Source organism: Diceros bicornis, chromosome 3, assembly GCF_020826845.1.
Source record: "Diceros bicornis minor isolate mBicDic1 chromosome 3, mDicBic1.mat.cur, whole genome shotgun sequence".
Classification (NCBI taxonomy): Eukaryota; Metazoa; Chordata; class Mammalia; order Perissodactyla; family Rhinocerotidae; genus Diceros; species Diceros bicornis.
In genome coordinates, this window is record NC_080742.1 from 33222340 (window position 1) to 33244935 (window position 22596).

Sequence of the window (22596 nt, forward strand, 5' to 3'; positions counted from 1 at the left end):
CCAACAGAGAGACTAGACTGGGTGTAGCACAAAAGGTTCCCCACTGCTGAACACAGTACAGCGCGCACATTCTTCTGACCAAGTGATAGGACTGCTAAAAGAAAGGCAACACAATCACCCTTAACATTCAAGATCAACTTCTCAGTTTTTGGAATTTTAAAGCTATCCCAAGTGGATGCTGGATGCCTCATCTCGCTACCAATACAAATGAAAGTTCACATCTCCATATGACAGTTTTAGCTGCTGTGATCCCTGCCTCAAGTCCACCATCTTCATAAATTCACCTCTGCATCCAGGAGGGCTGAGAGCAACCAGAAACGGAAATGGGAGCGTGGAAGCTACAAGGATGTCAGCGTGAAGCCCACGCACCAAGCTTCTCAAATGAATAGGGCTCCACCAACACCAAGCATCAGTATTCCCAAATGCTCTCATTTTTCACATGATACAGTCCTCATGGTTTGAAGTAAAATACAGGTTTTTTCTTTCAATATCCCCTATCTGAAATGGGCTTGACAGATAGTCTGCAAAGATCGTGGAATGTGGCTTCTATCACAGCTTTTGCTCAGCGCCCAGATGCTTCTGTAAGTTTGATTTTTTCTCTTTCTCACAATTTTGGCCCCCAAGTTCCTCTTGCTGTGGTATATAATGATTTACTTCATTGTTAACGCTTCTGATTCTGCATAGGTAACTTTATCATGTGAAGTGATCTATCTACTTCTTTTTTAAAAACAGAATTTCAAGAAATCAAATATCTAGAAAGGCAACATAATCCAGAATCTTAACACACTGCTCAATTTCTCTAAGTAGTCTAAGAACAGTGACCTTCATCAAAATGATCTTAACATACTTTAGGTCCAATAATCATGAACAAGTAGGTTTTAAAGTTACATGTGCCTTAAAAATGACTTGCTAAGGCCGTCTGCTCGTTATTATAACCGCAGGAAATAGCAGCAGCCTAAATACATTACCTAAAGGATCAGTTCAGGAGCTCCAGTTCATATTTCCCCATAATCCATTTTCTTTCACCTGTTATGAACTAAAAGAGCCTTTCTACAATTCTTTATTTATTTATTATTGAGGTAACATTGGTTTATATCATTATATAAATTTCAGGTGTACATCATTGTATTTCGACTTCTGTATAAACTATATCGTGTGCACCACCAAAAGTCTAGTTGCCATCTGTCACCATACACATGTGCCCCTTTACTCCTTTTGCCTTCCCCAACTCCCTTCCCCTCTGGTAACCACTAACCTGTTCTTTGTATCTATGTGTTTGTTGGTTGTTGTTTTGTCTTCCATATGAGTGAAATCATACAGTATTTGGCTTTCTCCGTCGGACTTATTTTGCTTAGCATAATACCCTCAAGTTCCGTTGTAAACTGGTACAGCCACTATGGAAAACAGTATGGAGATTCCTCAAAAAATTAAAAGCAGAACTACTTTATGATCCAGCTATTCCATGTCTGGGTATTTATCCAAAGAAGACGAAAACACTAATTCGAAAAGATATATGCACCCCTATGTTCAGTGCAGCATTATTCACAATAGCCAAGACTTGGAAGCAACCTAAGTGCCCATCTCCAATGCTTTTTACTAACAGAGATAGTATCCTTGAATATTCTTTCTCAGGACCTGGGGAGTTGAATCAAAAGAATTCACAAGATGAAAAAGTATGTTTTCTTATGATTCCCTGCACCCCGCCCCAAACCATTCTAGGCAACAGTCTTGAGAATATGCAAAAAATATTAAGTCTTGCATTAAAAAAAAAAAATTTCTGTCATTAATCTGCTGTCCACAGAAAACACAGCAGTGCATTTTTCTTAACATAGTATAATTCTTGCTATATTTTAAACTAAAAGCATTAAATATAACTGTAATTTAATCACCTTCCTTTAATTTGAACTCATATGGTAGATACTTATAGCTACTTAAAAAATTAAGTGGCAAAATGTATATGAAGAATATGTATCTTGATATTTTAATTATGCTCAATTGAATGTACTTAGATTTAAAGTGCTTTTCACAAATGACATGTGCTAAGAATATCTAATTGCACACTGACATTCTAAAATGTGTGCTTACATGTGTCAAAAATAGATTAATATGAAGTTATGGAATATGACTTTTTTTAACTAAAACCCAAATATATTATTTTGATTATTCAAATACAAATAAAATTGTAACTACAAAATAGGTCTACACTAGTAAATGTCTAATGATTTACATCACGTATAAAATGAATACTCAAGTGATGACAATATTTGATATTTGAATAAATTGGAAAATAAAGATTTCTTAAGAAATCTAAGCTTCAACACATTTTCCATTTACTCTCTTACTAACGCAATGTTAAATGGAGACATGAAAATAATTTGTATGTAGTTTAGGTATTATCATTCTATACAAAGATCACAAGTACAAAACAGATACTCAGCAAATAGCAGTAATGAATTAAATTAAAGCACAGAGCCCAACAGCAATCAGCTACTGTTCCCAAATACTGAAGACAGGCATTCAACAACCTCACAGAGGAGCTGGCAAATGTGAGGGGGCATGAGGCCTAGAGGCCACTCACTCTCTCCAGCTCTGAAGGGAAAACGTCAGACCCAGCACCCTCACAAGAGGGGTCATCACTCTGCTGCAATTAGGAACTTGAGTCTGCACTGCAAGTTGAGAAAAGAACCTTAATCTCAACTCCTAGTGTTTCAGGCTGAATTGTGTCCCTCCAAAATTCATGTGTTGAAGATCTAACTCTGGACCTCAGAATGTGACTGTACTTGGAGACAGCGCCTTTAAAGAGGTAATTAAGGTAAAATGAGGTCACATGGGTGGGCCCTCATTCAAAATGACTGGAGTCCTTGAAAGAAGAGGAGATGTAGGATACAGATAACACAGAGACTGAGGGGGTGACCATAGGAGGACACAGTGAGAGATGGTCACCTGCCAGCAAAGGAGAGAGGCTTCAGAAGAATACCAAACCTGCAGACACCTTGATCTTGGATTTCTAGCTTCCATAAGTGTGACAAAATTAAAAATTTCTGTTGTTTAAGCCATGCAGTCTGTGGCATTTTGTTATGGCAGCCCTAGTTAACTAATACACTTAGTTACACTGTCTGACTAAACACACATCTCTAAACAAAGCAATATAGGATTTTCTCCTGATTTGGTATGTAAATTAAGCTCTTAAGTAAAAAAAAAAAATCTGTAACTAGACTATTAAGAACTTTAAAGAGAGAACAGAATCTCACTGCTTAATTGTTTTTGAGACAGATATCAAATTGAAATTTCCTATTATTAATTTCTTAACTACACAGTAAGGCAGAGGGCGGCTATGCTGTTTACACATTTTACAAATATTAAGTTTCATATTTTCAACTTCACAGGGTTTTCATAGGCCTATAAAAGCCTGGCCAAGAAACCAAAGTGGAATCTGTTTGACTGACATTAAAGAGCAATTAAGTCGCAGAACTGTCAAATATGTGCACATTTGGACTCTGCCCGTTATACAGGTCTATTTTGACTACTACCACCAGAATCACTTAATTTACAGACCTTCGATGTCTAAAGTACCTTAACTGTATGAAAGCTGTGACCCACTCTTTCTTCATATTTTCACATCATAACAAACGCCTCCCCTATTTATTAGAAAACCAAAAGGATGGCCCAACATTTGGACTGTGTTCAGTCAAACAGCTCTGAGTCTTTCCCAAAGAAGGGAAAGGGAAGAAAATAGAAAAGAGACATCTGGCTGGCTCAGTGTCTATCATGAGTTGGACTTTCCCCTAATAAGATGACATTTCTGAGACACCAAAGGGAGCCCTTAGCCAGGTAGGCAATCCCTATGAACTCGTAGCGTCATCAGATATCTCTTTTATTTTTGCCCAGAGTCCAAGTAGAAGCCAGGAGAAAGAGCTTTTCACAGAAGCAGGCAGGCAGCAGAATTCTTATTCCAGCCCAGTGCCTTAGTCTCATCCCCCAGAAGACTTTTTGGGCAAACTGATGGAGCTGCCTCATCAGCTTCTCAGAAACCTCCAAATGCAGATATTGCTATGGTATAACATTTTTTGCTATTCATCGGCTTTTTTTTAAGACTTTATTTTTTTAAAGTAGTTTCAGGTTTACAAAAAATTGAGACGGAAGGTCCAGAGATTTCTCATATACCCCCTGCCCCCACATATGCACAGCCTCCCCATTATCAACATCCCCCTCCGGAGTGGTACATTTGTTACAACTAATGAATTACACTGACACATCATAACGACCCAGTGTCCACAGTTTATTTACCTTAGGGTTCCTCTTTGTACATTCTGTGGGTTTGGACAAATGTATAATGACGTATATCCATCACGATAATACCATAGAGAGTATTTTCACTGCCCTAAAAATCCTCTGTGCTCTGCCTATTCATCTCTTCCCATTCAACCCCTGGCAACCACTGATCTTTTTACTGTCTCCATAGTTCTGCCTTTTCCAGAATGTCCTATAATTGGAATCATACAGTATGTAGCCTTTCTAGATTGGCTTCTTTCACTTAGTAATATGCATTTAAGGTTCCTCTACGTCTTTTCACGGCTTCATATCTCATTTCTTTTTAGGGCTCAATAACATTCCTTTGTCTGGATGTACCAGTTTATCTGTTCACCTACTGAAGGACATCTGGTTTCTTCCAAGTTTTGGCAGTTATAAATAAAGCTGCTATAAACTTCCTTGAGCAGGTTTTTGTTGAAAACATAAGTTTTCCACTCCTTTGGGTAAATACTAAGCAGTGCAATTGCTGGATCTTACGGTAAGAATATGTTTAGTTTCATAGGATATCTCCAAACTATCTTCCGAAGTACCTGTATAATTCTGCTTTTCTACCAGCAATGTATGTGAGTTCCTGGCGCTTCACATCCTCCTCAGCATTTGCTGTTGTCAGTCTTCTGGATTTTAGCCATTCTAATAGGTGTGTAGTGGTGTCTCACTGTTGTTAGTCTCTCTCTTTTTTTAAAGTCTCTCTTTTTTATGATTCTGATGTGGTAATTCCATGTGTTAACCCTTCAATAAAATCTTTTTCTACTGAAAACATAAGCAATAATGAATAAGCTATGCCAAATGCCTCAAGCTGTTTATCTTCATCCTGTTCTTAAGGTTCTGCATATATTTGGGGGCTAGTTTATTTGCCATTCTTAGAAATGAAGCGAAATGAAATAAAAAGGAACTTTTAAAAGTTTGGTTTCTTTACTGAGTTATCATAGAAAACTTTTCTTGTGAAACATCCTGGATATATTCATATGTAGGCATGTTAGAGCTACTCCCTAAAGTCCATCAATTCCTTCACCCCACTCCAATCCATGGGGTCACTGCCTCTTCACTGGCCATCTGTATCTAAGTTAACAGCAACACAGTATATTGAATGACTACCCTACCTTTACTGCCCTCATCATCAACACCTTCTAGGCAAGCCTTTATTCATGCAGTAAATATTTTAAAGCCTCTCCCATATGTCAGACACAATGCTAGGCACAGAGGCGTAACAGTAACAGACATGGGTCCTGCCTTCAGCATTTATAGATGTCTCAATTCACTCAACATATACTCAAGGTCTCCAGGATGTAACTAACTGTCAGTACAAAGTTATAAAGGAAGAGTTCCTCAAGTGGCAAAGCAGGACCATATTTGACAAAGATAGGTCATAGGTAATACCTGATATAGTCTCTAAGCCTTGGAGTCAACAGAGTTGGAGGACAGGGACAAAGCATAAGCACAAATTAAGAAAACTTACAGTATGAGAATTGAGGAATTGTGGGCAGTTTCTTTTGCTTTGTTTTCTACCTTAACTTTAATATGGTTATTTTTTCATAATTAAAAATCACAATCATAACATATGCTGAAATATAGAAAACATTGTGATATGATCGTCACTAAAATATGTATATTTTGTACAATTTTAAGTCCGTAAAATATGGAAATAAATGAAAAGTCTTGTAAATAATGTAAAGCTTACAAAAGCAAGGATAATTTAATTCACTTTAATCTTGTTGGAAGTCATCTATTAAACTAGAAATTACCATTGATGAACCAAAAAAAAAGAAAACTTACAATACGGTCTTAAATTTTGGGGAGTATGCAAAAAGATCTCCCAGAAAATATTCCAAATAATAACAATAATAAAGTCTGAAAACAATGTAACTAACAATTAGATTTTCTTTAAACTACAAATGAATTATAAAGATGTATGCATTAAAAAATAATAAGCTTATTTCCATAGCATCATTATAATACATAACAAATCTTGGCTACTTGACATGTTACACAGGACCAATCTGTAGAAATTCAACTTAATGACTGTGCCTCACATCATTCGATATTTCTAAGTAGGATATGTGCACAGAGACCTGCAAAGAGAAATAAAAACTCTGCCTTAAGAAAATTACACTGTGAGGCCACATCTCCACAGAAAACCCTGGGAAGAGAAAGATCACAAAAGTAGAACCTAAATCCACTTCAGGTAGTCTCACTCACCAGTCTGATTGCCAGAGCGTATGTGTTTATTACACGAGGAAATTTTCTCCCTGGTTTGATATGACTGAGTCTGAAATCTTAAGGGATTCCATGCTCAATCATAAAGAATATGGCTTTTGGTATATTTTTTTATTACACGAGGAAATTTTCTCCCTGGTTTGATATGACTGAGTCTGAAATGTTAAGGGATTCCACGCTCAATCATAAAGAATATGGCTTTTGGTATATTTTATGACAAAAGCACATACACTACTATTCAGGGGATACTTACAGAACTGAAGCTAAAACCAAAATGGTACAAGAAGGATTTGAACACATTTATAGATTGTTGAAACAAACGGATTTGTTAAGCAGTTATTAACATCTGCATGAGGTCGTGCATGACTCAAGGCTGCTCTATGGCCTAGCACATAAAGGTGATGCTTGCCTATCAAATTTCCTCTCTCAATAATTAATGAAAAACAAAACAAAATTGAGCAACTTGAGATAATCAGCTGGAGCTGAGGATGAAAAGAGGCTGAAGGTCATACTGTAGGGAGAGAGGCCAGATGGCCAGCAAGAACATGAAGGAAATTCTTGAGGAGGTTAAATTCACGAGGAAGAGAAGAAATGAATCAGCAAAGCAAAAGTATGTGCAAAACACTGACAACACCAAATGCTGATGAGCAACAGGACCTCTCATTCATTGCTGGTGGGAATGCAAAATGGTACAGCCACTTTGGAAGACAGCTTGGAGATTTCTTACAAAACTAAACATACCCTTACCATAAGACCCAACAATTGCCGTCCTTGGTATTTACCCAAAGGAGCCGAAAACTTATGTTTTCAACAAAAACCTGCACAAGGATGTTTATAGCATCTTGATTCATAATCGCGAAAACTTGGAAGAAACCAAGATGTCCTTGGATTAAAAAAAGATGGTATATCCAGACAAAGGAATATTATTCAGCACTAAAAAGAAATGAGCTATCAAACCATGAAAAGACGTGGAAGAACCCTAAGTGCATACTACTAAGTGAAAGAAACTAATCTGGAAAAGCTATATACTGTATGATTTCAACTAGCGGACATTCTGGAAAAGGCAAAACTACGGAGACATAGTAAAAAGATCAATGGTTGCTAGGGGTGGGTGAGGGAGGACAGATGAATAGGCAGCACACAGAGGATTTTTAGGGCAGTGAAAATACTCTGTATGATATTATCATGATGGATATATGTCATTATACATTTGTCCAAACCCATAGAATGTATGACACCATGAATGAACCCTAAGGTAAACTATGAACTCTGTGACTGTGATGTGTCAATGTAGGTTCATCAATTGTAACAAATGTACCACTCTGGTGGGAGATATTGATAATGGGGGAGTTTATGCATAATGGGGGAGTTTATGCATGTGTAGGGGCAGGGGGTATATGGGAAATCTCTGTATCTTTCTCTCAAATTTGTGAACCTAAATTTGTGCAAAAAAAATAAAGTGTTTTAAAAAAATGTGCAGAGATGCAAAGTCACTCAGAGAGAGACCAAAAAGGCCAAGAGGAGAAAATGGAGAAAGTAGCCAGTTTCCAGAGCTGCCTTAATTCTCAAGAGCCTTCGATTTCATTTCATGTACACCCTTTAAGATAAACCTTCATTTAGTTATTGCTACTTTAGAGAGTTTCTGCGCTCTGCAACCAAGAGCAATCTGGGGCAGGAATGGGTTCTAGAATCAGCAACAGATCCTCGGAGAAGACGTGAAACTAACTATGAAATCTTCTTAATGTAGAGGGCAGCAAGGATGTCCCTGTCCTATAACACTGCTCACTGAACCCTCCAGTGGTAGTTTAAAGATTCTTTGTTATTATTCTCATTGAGAGGTAGAGTCTAATCTCTCTCTTCTTGAATCTGGGCTGGCATAAGTGGTTCGTTTGACCAAAAGAATACAGCAGAAGTGACACTCAAGGTTAGGTCATAAGAAGTCTTGCGGCATCTGCCCAGGACTCTTAGAATGCCTGCTTTTGAGAAGCTCCCTCTTAGAATCAAGCTGCCGAGTTTTGAGAAGCCCAAGCTACACAGAGAGCCATAGTAGGCACTTTGGACAACAGCCACGGCTGCTCCCAGCCAATAGTGAGCATAACTGCCAACCACAAGTGTGAGCCATCTTAGATATCTAAACCAGCTGACCTTTCAGATGGCTCCAGCCCAGCTGCTATCTGCCTGTAATCACATGGAGATCACAGTGAGAAGTGCGCAGCTGAACACAGTCAACCTACAGAACCATGAGATAATAATAATAAACCGCTGTTTGAGGCCACTAAGTTTTAGAATGACTTGTTATACAGCAATAGATAACCAGAAGACCTCTCCTCCTCAACGATGGAGAAACACTAAAATCATTCCTACTAGGAAAGAGGGATGGAGAGGGGACAGTAAGGCAGATAGGAAACATGTGTGTTGGCAGTGGGCAGGGTTACAATTTTAAATTTACTCAGGACTGGGCATGAGTCTAAATGGTAAGACTGAAGAAATGACTTTAGTCTAGGGAAGAAACCTTCGAGTTATGAAAAACTTGGTTAAATAAGTACATTGTTCCAACTACATCTACATTAAATCCACAGGTCTATAACAGATATACTCACTGTATGCCACTTTATAACATTTGAAAATAATAGTCCCATTTACTATTCTTTTCTGACAAGCAAAGTCCATGAGTTGCACTAATGTGAAAAATTGCAAAGGCATCAATGTGGGAATCACATGGAGTTGTTCCTGTATCCTGGGTCAGAAGGAAGCAACCAAAAGCAAACGTTTATATTGCTTAGGGATACACTCAGATGTAATAAAAAGTATAGACATGTGTGGGAATGAAAACCACCAATTTCAGGACAGGGTTATCTCTTGGGAGATGAGGGAGGGAAAAGCTATCGGGACAGGTACATGAGGGCCTCCAGCTGCATTTGTCAAGTCTGACATCTTAAGCTAAGTGGTAGGCACATGGGTGTCTGTATCTTTTTGTTTTTCAAAATTATAAAAATTGACCACAATTGAATGTGATGCCAAAAAAGATGAGTAAGAAAAATTTGCCTTAAAAATAGTATCTGATACATGGCTGTACAAACAGGCATAACAATATCATGCATATGGGAATTACCATAATAATGGGAATATAGGTGACAACATTAGGGTCATACTTGCAGGGGAGAGCAATTAAGATTGCTATTGCTCTTCATGCCATGTTTTCCCAGTGGTGATATTCTCACCAACCCCTTTTAGAACCAGTGATGTGAATATATTATTTTTCCCACTTAAAATGAATATAAACTCCCATAAGCAGCAGATATATTTGCACATATACACATACACATAAATGTGCATGTATGTGTATGTATGTTCAATGGAGAAATACCATGGACCCATTATCAAAGGACTATTGTTCAAAAGCATGTTCACTTGTCTTGCCAGAATACTATTATTCTTTATTGGTATGTCAATAATTTTTACTAAATATGAGCTTTATAAGACAGAGGTTCATACCTTTTTGACAATTGTTTCCTGATGAATATTATTTCATTGCAATGTAGATTTTCATGCCAAATAAATTAATCATCATACTCATATCTTCCTTGAAACCAGTCATGGCACCATTTGTATTTCCTTATCCAATGACCTTAAGATCAAAGGATCAAAAACTAAAGATCTCAGCCCCCTCGGGACTTCGACCCTCTCTTCCACTAGATGCATAGGAGACAGTCAATACACACTTATTTTGCTGAATTAAGGACTTCAACCCACAGACCACACAGCACTACATATGTTATTTTTTCTTAAAACAGCAGCAACACAGCAATAACAACAATGTACTCAGATATAATATGGTCGTTTTTATAGTTACTGGGAACCTAACTGGAAATGAGTAGTGATGACAGGCCTCTCTCCTCTGCCCCATTTACTGAGAGCCTCTGCTGCCACTGACAGTCATCACCAATTATATGTCCCTACAGGGTCTGAGCTCCTGACCCTAGAAGAGGAAGGATGGAAAGAAACAGAAGGTATATATATTTTGTGTAGGCACGCCTGCGCATCCAGGTCTCTGTCAAAACTCCTACAGCTTCTAGTCTAATTGAGAAAGTAGAAGACCAACTTACGGAGAAAACATAAATCACAAAGAACCTTTCAGACTTTTAGAGTTTGTAAACCCCAGTCTCGGCATCTGGGTTAATCTTGAACTGCTGAATACATCACTACTGTTAAGCATGAATCTATAAAAATGCTCAGAAAACTGAAGCCAAAATGTTAACAGTGCTCTAAACTAACAGTGCAAAAAAATGAGTTTAAAAATAAAGTTAGATTTACCCGTTTGCATACATCAATGAAACAGAAGACTATTTTTTAATCTGTTTTCAGTTACAGATTTTATTACATTAATGAATGGAATTCATTTTATTTCCTTTTTCTTCCAAAATTTTCCTCAAATTTATATTTTTTTGTTTTCCTAAAATATATATATATAATAAAACAGACTATGAGTTTAGCTAAGTGCTATGAATGTTATGAGACAAAGACCTCTCTGCATATTTTTGCAGAAAACAGATTACAAAACAGAAAAAGCCATCTTCAAAGAAATGAGCGGCTTGGGTTACAAGTGCACAAGTCAGCCATGTGTACTAATTCTCAGTAATAATGAAGCAAGGTGAGCTCCCCGGGGACTTAAAAGTCAACATCTGGCAATGGGTGGGTGAACTAAGAAGGGTAACTGCTCTTGTGACACAACCTTTCAAAACCCTTTGTATTCCCAATTGGACAGACGAGGCTGTGGAACTCACAGTGACTTTCTAAGGCATGTGACTGGCTCCGATGACGGGGAAAACTTTGCCTAAGCCAGCAAAGAGAGGTGCTGCTGCTACTTTAAAAAATACCTATGGAAAATGGAATCATCCATCCCACTACTCAGAGATCCAAAGGGGCCTGGATTGTTTGCTACCTACAGGATTGCTTACCTGAAAAGGAAAAAAAAAAAAAATGCAAAACAGGAGACTTGAAACACTGAGGACCACTGTCTACCGCCTTTGAGATGAAGGATGGCAAACCTCATTTCACAGATATTTTAAGTAGCTATAAAGCCCAAGTGGCTCCAATTTTAAGCCTGTGTTTAGATCAGGTTTGAAAAAGGGCTGCACCTCTTTACAATCACTAGGCACCACTACTGATGCCAATCTGTGCTTTGTGTTTGAAATGGGCGACCACATACGAGAAAGCAAGACCACCTACAGTAGGCAATGCATGCCACAACCGATCTCCTTGGCACCAGACCCACACGCAGGCAAAATGCTTTCATTGAAAAGAAAATAAACCTCAAGATTATTGCCAAAATCATGAGTAGTATCACATAATTAATTTTGCATTTTTAATTCTTCCAGAGATATATAATCATGTCTTTTCAGCAAGTTTCAAACCTGACTTTTTTTTAAAACACAAACCCACCTGACTTAGTGAAACGTGCTGCTATCTTGGGCCCCTTGCAACAGCTTGAAGAATGGGCTAGATACAGCCTATGGATATGCCTATTTAAAGTTAGAAAATCTAGTTGCTCAAATGGAAACTATAGTTGTTTTAAATGAACAATACTTACTGGGAAGAGCAGTTTCTGCAATTCCTAATATTCTTTTTGATTATTATTGTGTGTCCTTCTTATTTAGGACATTAAAGCCTCCCTGTTTCCATCCTGAATGCTCCTAAAGTTACAGAACAAGGGTATCCTACCTGGCTGTCTATGACAGGTCAGTGATCAAACAGAAAGAGAGTCAGGCAGTAGCCAGATTCTGCCCATCTCTTAAGAATCACCAGGAGCTAGGAGTCCTTAGTTCCTGCTACCTTCAGGGAACCACCATTCAATGTTAGACAGGACAATTAGTGCTACCCAAACAAAGGTTTAATATTTTCAGGTGTTTGCTCAGTTTCTAGACTCAATGATTTTCAAGAAAAGGTTCTTCCATGAATACCATTTCCTGCACAGAACAAGCAAATTAGGAAAAAAAAAGTGACCTCATCTTTCTTATAAGAAAAGAAACACAGGTTTAGATGGAAAATATACCCATATTGTATTGCCCTAGTGATCAAAGCCTGTTTATTTAACCAACCTTATCTTGAAATAGTACCAGTCTTTGTGTAAGAGTTTAATTTACTTAAAGTATTTACATTCACATGAACAAACCTGTGCATGAGATAAAACAAGACATAATGTTTTGCTGAACTTAAGAACAAGATGCAAGTTGTTCATCCATATAAAGAAATACTCATTCCAAGCGTTTTTGACAATGCAGAAAGCACTCAGCCAGTTCTTTCCCAGCATCCCAGAGGCACTAGGGAGCTTGAAGAGTTGCTGGCACTTGTGAGGTAAAGCAAAGCAGAGAGCTGTGGCTGCTGACTCCAAACTGCAAATTTTAGTGCCTGACCCAGCAGAGGGTGCCATGAGGAAAGAATGTACTAAAAATTAACTTTAGGAAAAGTTAGCAAAGATTTTTCAAGGGCCAAACACTTCTACCACAAACGACTTCTACTGCAGAACCAACCGCAAGCAGTGACGAATTTAACAGGCAGGACTTAACAGGCAATAAGATCAGAAACATTTACCCTTCCACCTCAGGAGTGGTTCGCCTGTCTAGGAAAAGCCGAGGTACCCTAGTAGACTCTGTCCTTGTACGGGATCTGTGGTTGAACAGAAACCTTAGTCCACACTGTTTACCACGGTAATGATATGAATGTGAAACAAGTCTTTTCAGCGTAGAGATCTGCAAAAGGTACTTACACAGCCTCCAGCAAGAATTTCTGCTGCAAGTGGGACCGAACCATCTTTGTGCATAAATTTATCCCTCACAAAATCATTCACCTTGAAGAAAAACATTTATAGCAGCTGATGAAAAATATAAAGAAAGTCATTAAACACATATAAATACATATCTATAAATATGTTATTTTTTCCTGTCAGTCTATTAATCATGAACTGCATAAATTAACAGATCTTAAAAGAGTTTGAGAAGTGCTCTTAATAGTATATATGTAGTTTATAAAAGGTAAATAAATATATATGTATTCTTGCTGTTTCAGGGCGAAAAATATTAAAAGACAGATGGCTTATAAGCGCTAAACTCAAATATGTCCTGCAATTACAATAGCATAAGAAGAGAGACATACTGACAATAGAAACAAAATAAAAACATACTTTTTATAACTTAAAAACTATAAGATTTGATTAAAAATCACTTTCAAGTCTTCTAACAAGATTTATTCTAAAACAGCACTCAACATTGAGACAAATTTGGCTGAGTAGATTTTCCAGCTTAGCACAAATTCAGTATCTAAAAAATTTCTTAAGGATTCTCAAGGAACATCAATAGCATTATTTAATTAAGTATAATGTTCCCAAAGCGGTATGTACTACAAGCAATTTTAAGGATCAACCATGTTTTTGGAAGATAAAAGTCAGACAACGGGCTGGCCCTGTGGCTTAGCGGTTCAGTGCTCGCACTCCACTACTGGTGGCCTGGGTTCGGATCCCGGGCGCGCACCGATGCGCCGCTTGTCCAGCCATGCTCAGGCGGCGTCCCACATACAGCAATTAAGAAAAATGTGCAACTATGACATACAACTATCTTCTGGGGCTTTGGGGAGAAAAAGGGAAAAAAAGGAGGAGGATTGACAATAGATGTTAGCTCAGGGCCGGTCTTCCGCAGCAAAAAAAAAAAAAAAAAGAGGAGGATTGGCATGAATGTTACCTCAGGGCTGATCTTCCTCACCAAAAAAAAAAAAAGACAAGATTAGCTGTCCCAAGGTCACATAATAAGATGGTAAAAGAAGAATTTCAGGCACCAAGGCTACAAAGCCCAATCTAAAAGTGGAATTTAACTGTCTTGGGCTTTATATGACCTTAGTGATATAAAGGCAGTATCTATCCACTCCACAAACATTCACTGAATACCTTCCATCCGTCAGATGGGAGCCAGGCGCTGGAGAAACAATCTGATGGCGGAACAACTTCAACTAGAACTCAGATCCCTCAATGTGTGGCTTTAGTAAATGCTTACAGAATACACTCTAAATATCAATTCTATACACAGCACGTGTAATTAAATGAGCACATGCTTTGGAGTCAGAAAAATCTGATTTTGAATTCTAGTTTTCCCACTCATGAATTGTGTGAACACAGGTAAACACTTAAACCCTGTGGGCCTCACTTTCCTTATCTGTAAACTGCGGGTCACACTTTGCTTGAGATTAAAATAGTAACAGATAATACATGTAAAGTACCTAATATGGTAGGTACTGAAGGAAATTTAGCTGCTGCTGCTGCTGCTGCCATTACAACAATGATAATGATGATGATGGTGATAGTGATGATGGTGATGATGATGATGATGATGGCAGCAACCACCAAAAGTCTCGTTCAAATATATCATCACATTTTTGGATGTTTAGTGTTAAATGGGGAATAATGAAAAGTTGTGTGTGGTAAGTCTCCTATGTTCAAATTAGCACCTCTAAAGAAACACAAACCTGCCATTTCACATAAGAATATCTGCTAGATTCTTGAGTGTGTGCAAACTCCCTTCTTAAGAAGCATCAACTCAAAAGACTTACTGTGAGTTTTATGGCCTTCTCTGGGGCGACTCCCAATAACTGTGGCAACAGACCTAAATAACAACAAAAAGTAGAAGTATAGTAAATAAATTAGCATTAACTAAACAAATCAACAGCTCTAAAGAGGGGATCACCATCTAAAAACCAGGGCAATCTTTGCTGCAATTTTCTGCTATAATCTTTAATGAGCATACTCAAAATGGAATGTTTGAGTACTAATGTCTAACAGCCACATCAGGCCCAAGTAAATTCCCTCTCACATTCTGGATCGTTTGCACGTTGGGTAAATCAACAGTATTAGTGACAGAGGAAATCTCATTATTCCACAACAAGTTTGCACTTTCCCTCCTGTCTCTCAAATATGAAGTGGACTTCAGTGAATATATTATTTTTTTCTAATACTTTTCTCATTCCCCCACCTCCAAATGCCCACAGTTCAGCCATTCATTCACTTGGCAACTATGACTTGGTGACAAGCACAAGACAAACAAGGTTCTTGCTCTGACCGGTCTCAGATGGAAGGAGGGGAGAGGCCTTCCTGAAGAAGTGACAATTGGGGAAAAACGCATTCCAGGAGAAGGAACAGATAGGGCAAAGACAGCCGAGTAGGAACAAGCCTAGCGTGCTCAAAAAGGAGGGAAAACATCAGTGTGCCACCTCGCGTGAAGCAGGCACAGGTGGGAGCCCGATGCTGTAGTCACGTTGTAGGTCAGGATCCTGGGCTTGATATGCTGCAAGTCAGATAAGAAGGAATTGGAGGGTTTCGATCGGGAGGAGAGTGATGTGCTAACTCTCACTTCTAAAAGACCACTCCAGCTGCTGTGTGAAAAACAGACAGGACATACTGACATTGTGTGTGTGTGTGTGATACTGACTGTGTGTGTGTGTGTGTGTGTGTGTGTGTGTGTTTGTGTGTCGCGAGATGAGACTGAGAGACAAAGAAAAACTGGGTTTGACTACTGCTGAATTTTTAGCATGAACACCTAGGTTTGGAGTGGAAAGCAAGGAGCTGTTTTGGACACGTTAGGTTGCACGGGAATTAAGAATCAGAGCACAAAGGCAGGTGTGGCCTTTGACAGGAAAGGGTCACTTCCAGCAAAGGCAGTTACAACAGCAGTGGACCTACATATCTGAACTAAAAAGTGGCATCGTTGTCATCTAAGAAAATAAAATCAGAGACAGACACCTTTTCTTGGAAACACACAGTACGCTAACCCCAAGAATCAGACTATATTGTTCCCTGCGTCATACTGCTGTCCTTGAGAGGGGCTTCACGGTATAACTCCTTTGTCAGGAAGTACAACTTCCTAATTCATCTATATAAAAAGGTCCATTTGCAACTTCTTCCGAGAGAACAGCCCTGTCCGTACCACCTTCCTAAAGGAGCAGCTTGCAACCAAAAGTCACTAGCTTGAGGGATGTATGTCTTCAGCCTGCAGACGTGTTTTACTGAACAGCACAAGGTTTCAAACCTAATTTGAACTTATTGTAAAGATAGATAGATAGATCGATAGATCAATGGATTGATCTGACAGCCTGGGCCTCCTTCTGACATTGCAGCAATCTGCTCCACTTGGATGAGGCGCTGCCCTTTAGACAGGACCTAAGCATCAATTCACCAAGGTCCCCACCATGCCCCAATGCCGACACGGCAATGAGGACAAGTGCCAGTTGCCGTTCATGATTTTTCTTGCTTTGTTGATATCCTCACAATAGAGAAACCTTTCTGTATGCTTGCAGCTCCACAAAAAGGGGAAAACTAAATAGACCAAGACAGTGTTATGTTTTAGGAAAAATGGGAGAAAGCTCATTTTATTGTGGAATTAAGTGATGAGTATGCTGAGGCTAACAAAAATTTTCTTAAAAAAACAGCTAACAGGGGCCAACCCCGTAGCGTAGCGGTTAAGTGTGCGCACTCCACTGCTGGCGGCCCGGGTTTGGATCCCGGGTGCACACTGACGCACCACTTGTCAGGCCATGCTGTGGCAGCATTCCATATAAAGTGGAGGAAGATGGGCACGGATGTTAGCCCAGGGCCAGTCTTCCTCAGCAAAGAGAGGAGGATTGGCATGGATGTTAGCTCAGGGCTGATCTTCCTCGCCAAAAAAAAAAAAAAAACCGCTAACACATGGTTTATTATGTGTCAGGCATTTTAAGCACCAATTTAAGCAGCTTACTAACTCATTTAACTCCCATAACCACCCCGGGGAGAGGAAACTGAGGCATACAGAGATTCAGTAATTTGTTTCAAGTTATCCTGCTGATAAATGGTGAGACTGGGATTCAAACCTAAGCTCTCTTACTCAAGAGTCTATGCTTTTAGACAACACTCAACTCTGTCCTGTGCCTAATAGGCAAACACGTACCTGCCTCTCACCTCCAGACTATTTGTTCACTTTCATAACCTGCCTGGATCCTATATACATTTGAATTTGCAATGTCTTCTCTGGACAACCATATTTTGAGCCTGCTTCATCCCCTGAGCCACAGCTGACTGGACAAGGGGAAGGCAACTAAAAGACAGGCTGCCAATGAGTTCAGCAACCTGGGCCCTATGACCTGGTACCAGAAGTAGAGCTAGTCAGTCAGGATCCTTCTCCCAGGAGCATGACAGAGTCCTCGGAGGTGAGGAGCCAGTTAGCGCAGGGGCACAAGTGAGAAGACGCCATGCGGAGTGGGGAAAGTGGCCAGTTGAAGCCGTGTATGTGCTGTTGCCACGAGGAAGCAGAAACCGTGAATAAGAAAAGCAAGTGGGTTGTCGGAGAGAAGAGCATGTGGAGCAAATGGAATGGAGACACCAAAGAGGGAGAACATGCAGCCCATGAAAGGTGCGCAGGCAGGAGGGCCGGTCTTGACCATCCTCTGGTCCCACGGAGGCCAGGGCCTGGTGAAACCCTGTCCTGGGATCCCTATGAGATCTTGGCCTTCTTTCTCTCTTGCATGAACTCTCACCAAAAGTTCGCCTGTGCCCTTGCTAGCTTGAGTAAGTCTATGTGCGCTTTATAATCTAAATGAACCGAAGCAGCACAGAAAACGTGACTATGGAACCATCTGGGCAAAGCAAGTGCTCTTATTCAAAGTAAGCACTCTCCTCCTAAACTACATTCACTTATTAATCTTTTACTTATACCACATAATATGAGATAATATGATATCTATAATATGAGAAGAAAGGCTTTATTATTACTTTATGAAAGTACATTAATTTCTACTAGTAAAATGCAGGGATAAGCTGTTTAAACTACATCTTAACATTCACAATTTCCATTTTACTCTCTGCATTCAGGTCAAGTACCAAAATGTTTAGTTAAATATTTACTTGCCTGATGCATTTTTCTCATCATTAAACTGTAGACCAAAACCATGCATGGGTTGAAAGCACTGTGATTTAAATGATGATCTCTTGTCTCTGTAACTACCCTGTGACGGTCTTTTTAAATGACTAATAAAAAACAGCCCACAGAGCCAAATGACTACAGTGTTAGATACAATCACTTCAGCCAGCGTTTTAAGCTATTGAGATTTGTCTTTTTCACTATAAATTTAGTAATGCACTCTGAACAGCAAAAAACAAAAGAGAAAACCCTGTATTTAAGACTAAATGTAAGGCAGCAAATACTTAGTTGTTCAGCAAACATTTACCAAATCCCTTTCCGTGTGCCTGGTACTGGAAGGAACTGGGGATGAACAGTAAGATCTGTGCTATCCCTGGAGAAATTCTCAGTTTACCAGAAAAGAGAACCCTAGGTGTCTGTGTGTGCCAGAGGGGACAAACCACCTAAGAACAGAGAGGTGAGCGCCACAGCCCAGGGGTGTCAAAGTACTGTGGGAACACAGTGGAGAGAGCTAGTTATTCTGCCTGCAGGAGGGAGAAAAGCATCAAAGAGGAGATGCTTGACCTGGATCTTTAAGAATAAGCAGAGGCTTCCTGGAGAGAAGAGACACGAGTAGAATGGAGGGCAAGGTGGTCCAGACAGAGGGAATAGTGCATGAAAAGGCACCAAAATCTCAAGATCATGGCACATTCAAGGTTGGGGCAAGATCACCAGAGGCTGGGATTAGGTCGCAGACCTTGTAATAAGTAACAGTAGTGTGATAATGACAACAGCCGATATTTGGGGGCACTTACCACACGCCAGGCACTATTCTATTGCTTTATGTGAATTAACACATTTAGTCCACACAAGTCAATAACAGTAACTCAGTGCATGTTACTTTTATCCCCATCAACAGATGAAGAAACTGAAGAAGACTTCAAGGAGCCTGCCCAAGGTTACTCAGTTGTTAGATGGAGACGTGGGGTTCAACCCAAGCGGTCTGGCTCACGGGGTGCTCCCACCTGATGCACTGCACTGCTTCTCTCCCAGGCCGCACTAAGGAGCTTGGACCAAATACCGCAGATGCATGGGGTGGCTTTGAAAGTAAAGAGTAAAGTTCATAAAGTAAAAAGTTCTAGAGGCAGGTGAAGGACAGATGGTATGAACAGAGACCCAAGGCAGGGAGAGTAATTAGGAGGTTAAAGTAAAGGGTAGAAGGCCCTGAGTTTCACTCTATTAAATGAATAACTTCAACTCAGTAAGAATAAAACCAAAGTACAAATCCATTCCTAAGACCTGGGCCAGATGTTGGCCCTCAGGGAGGTCCTGGATAAGTACCATTCTTGTGATGACTACCCTCCTAAATAGGGAAACATAGATGGCTGTGGATTAAGATTTGAGTGCCACTACAGATGTGGGCCTAGACACCATTAGCCCTGGGAGGGGTCATGCTCTGTGGGACAATGAAAAGTCACAGAGGCGGGAATTTCAATCACCCTCCTGGTTCCTTGACTTCAGAGGGAGGAGGGGTAACGTGGCTCAGTAATGCCTAAAACAGCCAGCCTCGTTAAGGCACTTCAACGCGATCACACTGAAGTTTAAAGGACACGTCTGTTTGACATCTGGGTAACTCAGCAGAAAAATTAGGCTTCTAATACAAGATGTTTCTGTTGGATTCTGGCAATTCATTGTACCATTAGAAACAGAGAATGGATGTGTGTGTTGTTTCTAACTTGTCAAAACAGCAGTCTATTTTCCAACTACCTCAAATGAAATTTATTAGTGTGGTTAGTTTTCTAATCTTCTCATTTTAGTTCAGCTCCATCAGCACATATGGCAATGCTTCCTTGGCAAACTTTACCAGAAGGCTGCTAATGCGAGAAAAGATTTACAGGGCACAATATTAATATAGTATTTCGTCTTCAAATTTCATGGGGTTGACATATAAATCACACTATCCCTCTGATTCCAGTCCCTTTGTAACCCAGTGAGAACTGAGCTAGAGGTGTGGGAACTAAGCCCGCATCAGGAACCTCCAACTTAAGCTTCATATAGGACCCCAAAAGGAGGTTCCCGTGAGCAGTGTGCTAGATCAGAGGGCTACTATGCTATTCTTTACTTAAAAACTTTTTAGAAATTCTAGAGTCTCAGAGTTGGGAGGAACTACAAAAAACTCATTAATAATGCAGGCTTACATAAAACTATTTACTTCAATGGCTTGGCAGCAAAATGAATGGTTTGGAACATGGGCTTTGGACGTAGACAGACCTGGGCTGGAATCCTAGGTCTGCATCTCTTTCAGGCTGAGTGATCTTGGGGACGTTCTTCTTTGAACTCTAGGTTTCTCACTGGTAAACCAAGGATGCTACCTATGACTCATAGCTTTATTATGATAATTATAGGAGTAAATGTATACAAAGAGCCAGACACTGTTCACAACCTCTATTATGTATTCAAAAAAATGTGATATTCCTTTCTACCTATCTGTTCAAGGCATATCCTTGCTTCTCTTCTTGCTTACAGGAGGCAGTTCAGCCTCAAACATGTTCACAGCCCAGAATTAGGTAAGTAGTATACGGCTGTTCCCATGGCATTATGCCCATCCTTAGAAGAGCTGTCCCCAGGCAGTGAGGGCACAGCTGGTCTGAGTGTCTAGTGGCCCCGCCTACTTCAGGCAAAGATAAGGAAGTAGCACAGACATAACAATGCATCTTCAACTATGTTTTTTTTTTTTTTGCTGAGGAAGACGGCCCTGGGCTAACATCGGTGCCCATCTTCCTCCACTTTATATGGGACGCCACCACAGCATGGCTTACCAAGCAATGCGTCGGTGCGCGCCCGGGATCCGAGCCAGCGAACCCCGGGCCGCCGCAGCGGAGCGCGCGCACCCAACCGCTTGCGCCACCGGGCCGGCCCCTCAACTATGTTTTTAAGCTAAAATAAAATGTTTTACTTAAGAATTTAAACATTTCTCAACCTCTGATGAGAAGCAACTTTTTATAATGTAATTTCTACTGAGTGGCAGGAGAGCCAGGTGATTAGGGCATGGAGTCTGGAGCCAGGCTGCTCTAGAATTTGAATTCAGACTTTGTTATTCACTAGTTGTGCATCTGTGGGCAAGTCATCCAATCTCTTTCTACCTTAGTTTCCACATCTGTAAATTGGGATAAACATAGTACCACCTTCATGGGGTAGTTCTGAAGATGAAATGAGTTAATATACGCAAGGCCCGAAGAACAGGGCCAAGCACACAGTAAGTACTACAGAAGTGCTTTTTGGCGTTGTTTATTTTTATCTTTATCAACATCACCATCATCATGACTATCCTCCTCATCTTCCTTCAGGGAAACTGGAATCTAGAGAGGCTAAACAGCTTGTCCCAAGTCACTAACTACTTAGTGACCATGCAGTGGCACGCAGAGTTGAATTCAGGTTCACCACTACTCTCAAATCACAGCTCTACACCCCCTACTGCTCGGCTCTTCCCTGTTCACTCTAGTGGACTTACGGCTCCAGCTTCCTTCTCTGCTCTACAAAGGCATTTCTTCTGGCCCAGACTGTTCTGAAACTTTTCTCTGGGCCCCGGCTCACGCTGGGCCAGCACCCTGACTGGCCCTTTCGCACAACAAAAGGAGGGTGGCTAAGTGACGGGCATCCACATCATGCCTCCACCTCTCCCTCTTCAGGTCCTGAATGTTAGGCTCTTTAAAACACTGAAGGCACTGAAGGGCAGAGCCAAGTTGTAGGTTATAACCTGGTGAATGAGTGAGTCAGGGGAATACACTGGGAATGAGGCTCAGGGAAAGCAGTGGGTCAGGAGCCAGGTGATTGTCCAGGGACAACTGTAACCACATGTAGCAGGTCCCAAGAGACCACGCTGGACAAAACGAGCAGGAGCACAGATGTTGTAAGGCCATGACAAGGAAGAACCTCCATAACTAAGGCAGCGTTTCTGTCTCAGGTCACACAAAAACAAGTTTAAGAGTGGCCAGCCCAGCCCTGAGAAAGGTAGCTTAGAGCACATAAAATGGGGTAGAAGGCATTCAGGGCAGAGACAAGCAGTAGAGTTTGGTAGGGGAAATTAATGCCTAAGAGACCCCTATTCCTGTAGCTAAAGCCACATTCAGCACTTTTTTGTGTTATCTAGTTTCAACCCAGA

The 22596-nt window shown here is 40.2% G+C and overlaps 1 protein-coding gene across 2 annotated transcripts in view; it reads right to left on the reverse strand.

Annotated features, from left to right (window-relative positions):
* The window catches only part of SLC25A13 (solute carrier family 25 member 13), a 192063-nt gene that overhangs the window by 41307 nt on the left and 128160 nt on the right, over nt 1–22596 (reverse strand). For both annotated transcript variants that reach the window (XM_058525909.1, XM_058525900.1), the window contains exons 12-13: nt 15121–15173; nt 13292–13372 (exon numbers count right to left, since the gene is read on the reverse strand). In XM_058525909.1, the coding sequence (XP_058381892.1) occupies nt 13292–13372; nt 15121–15173 (134 nt within the window). The remainder of the gene's footprint in view (nt 1–13291; nt 13373–15120; nt 15174–22596) is intronic.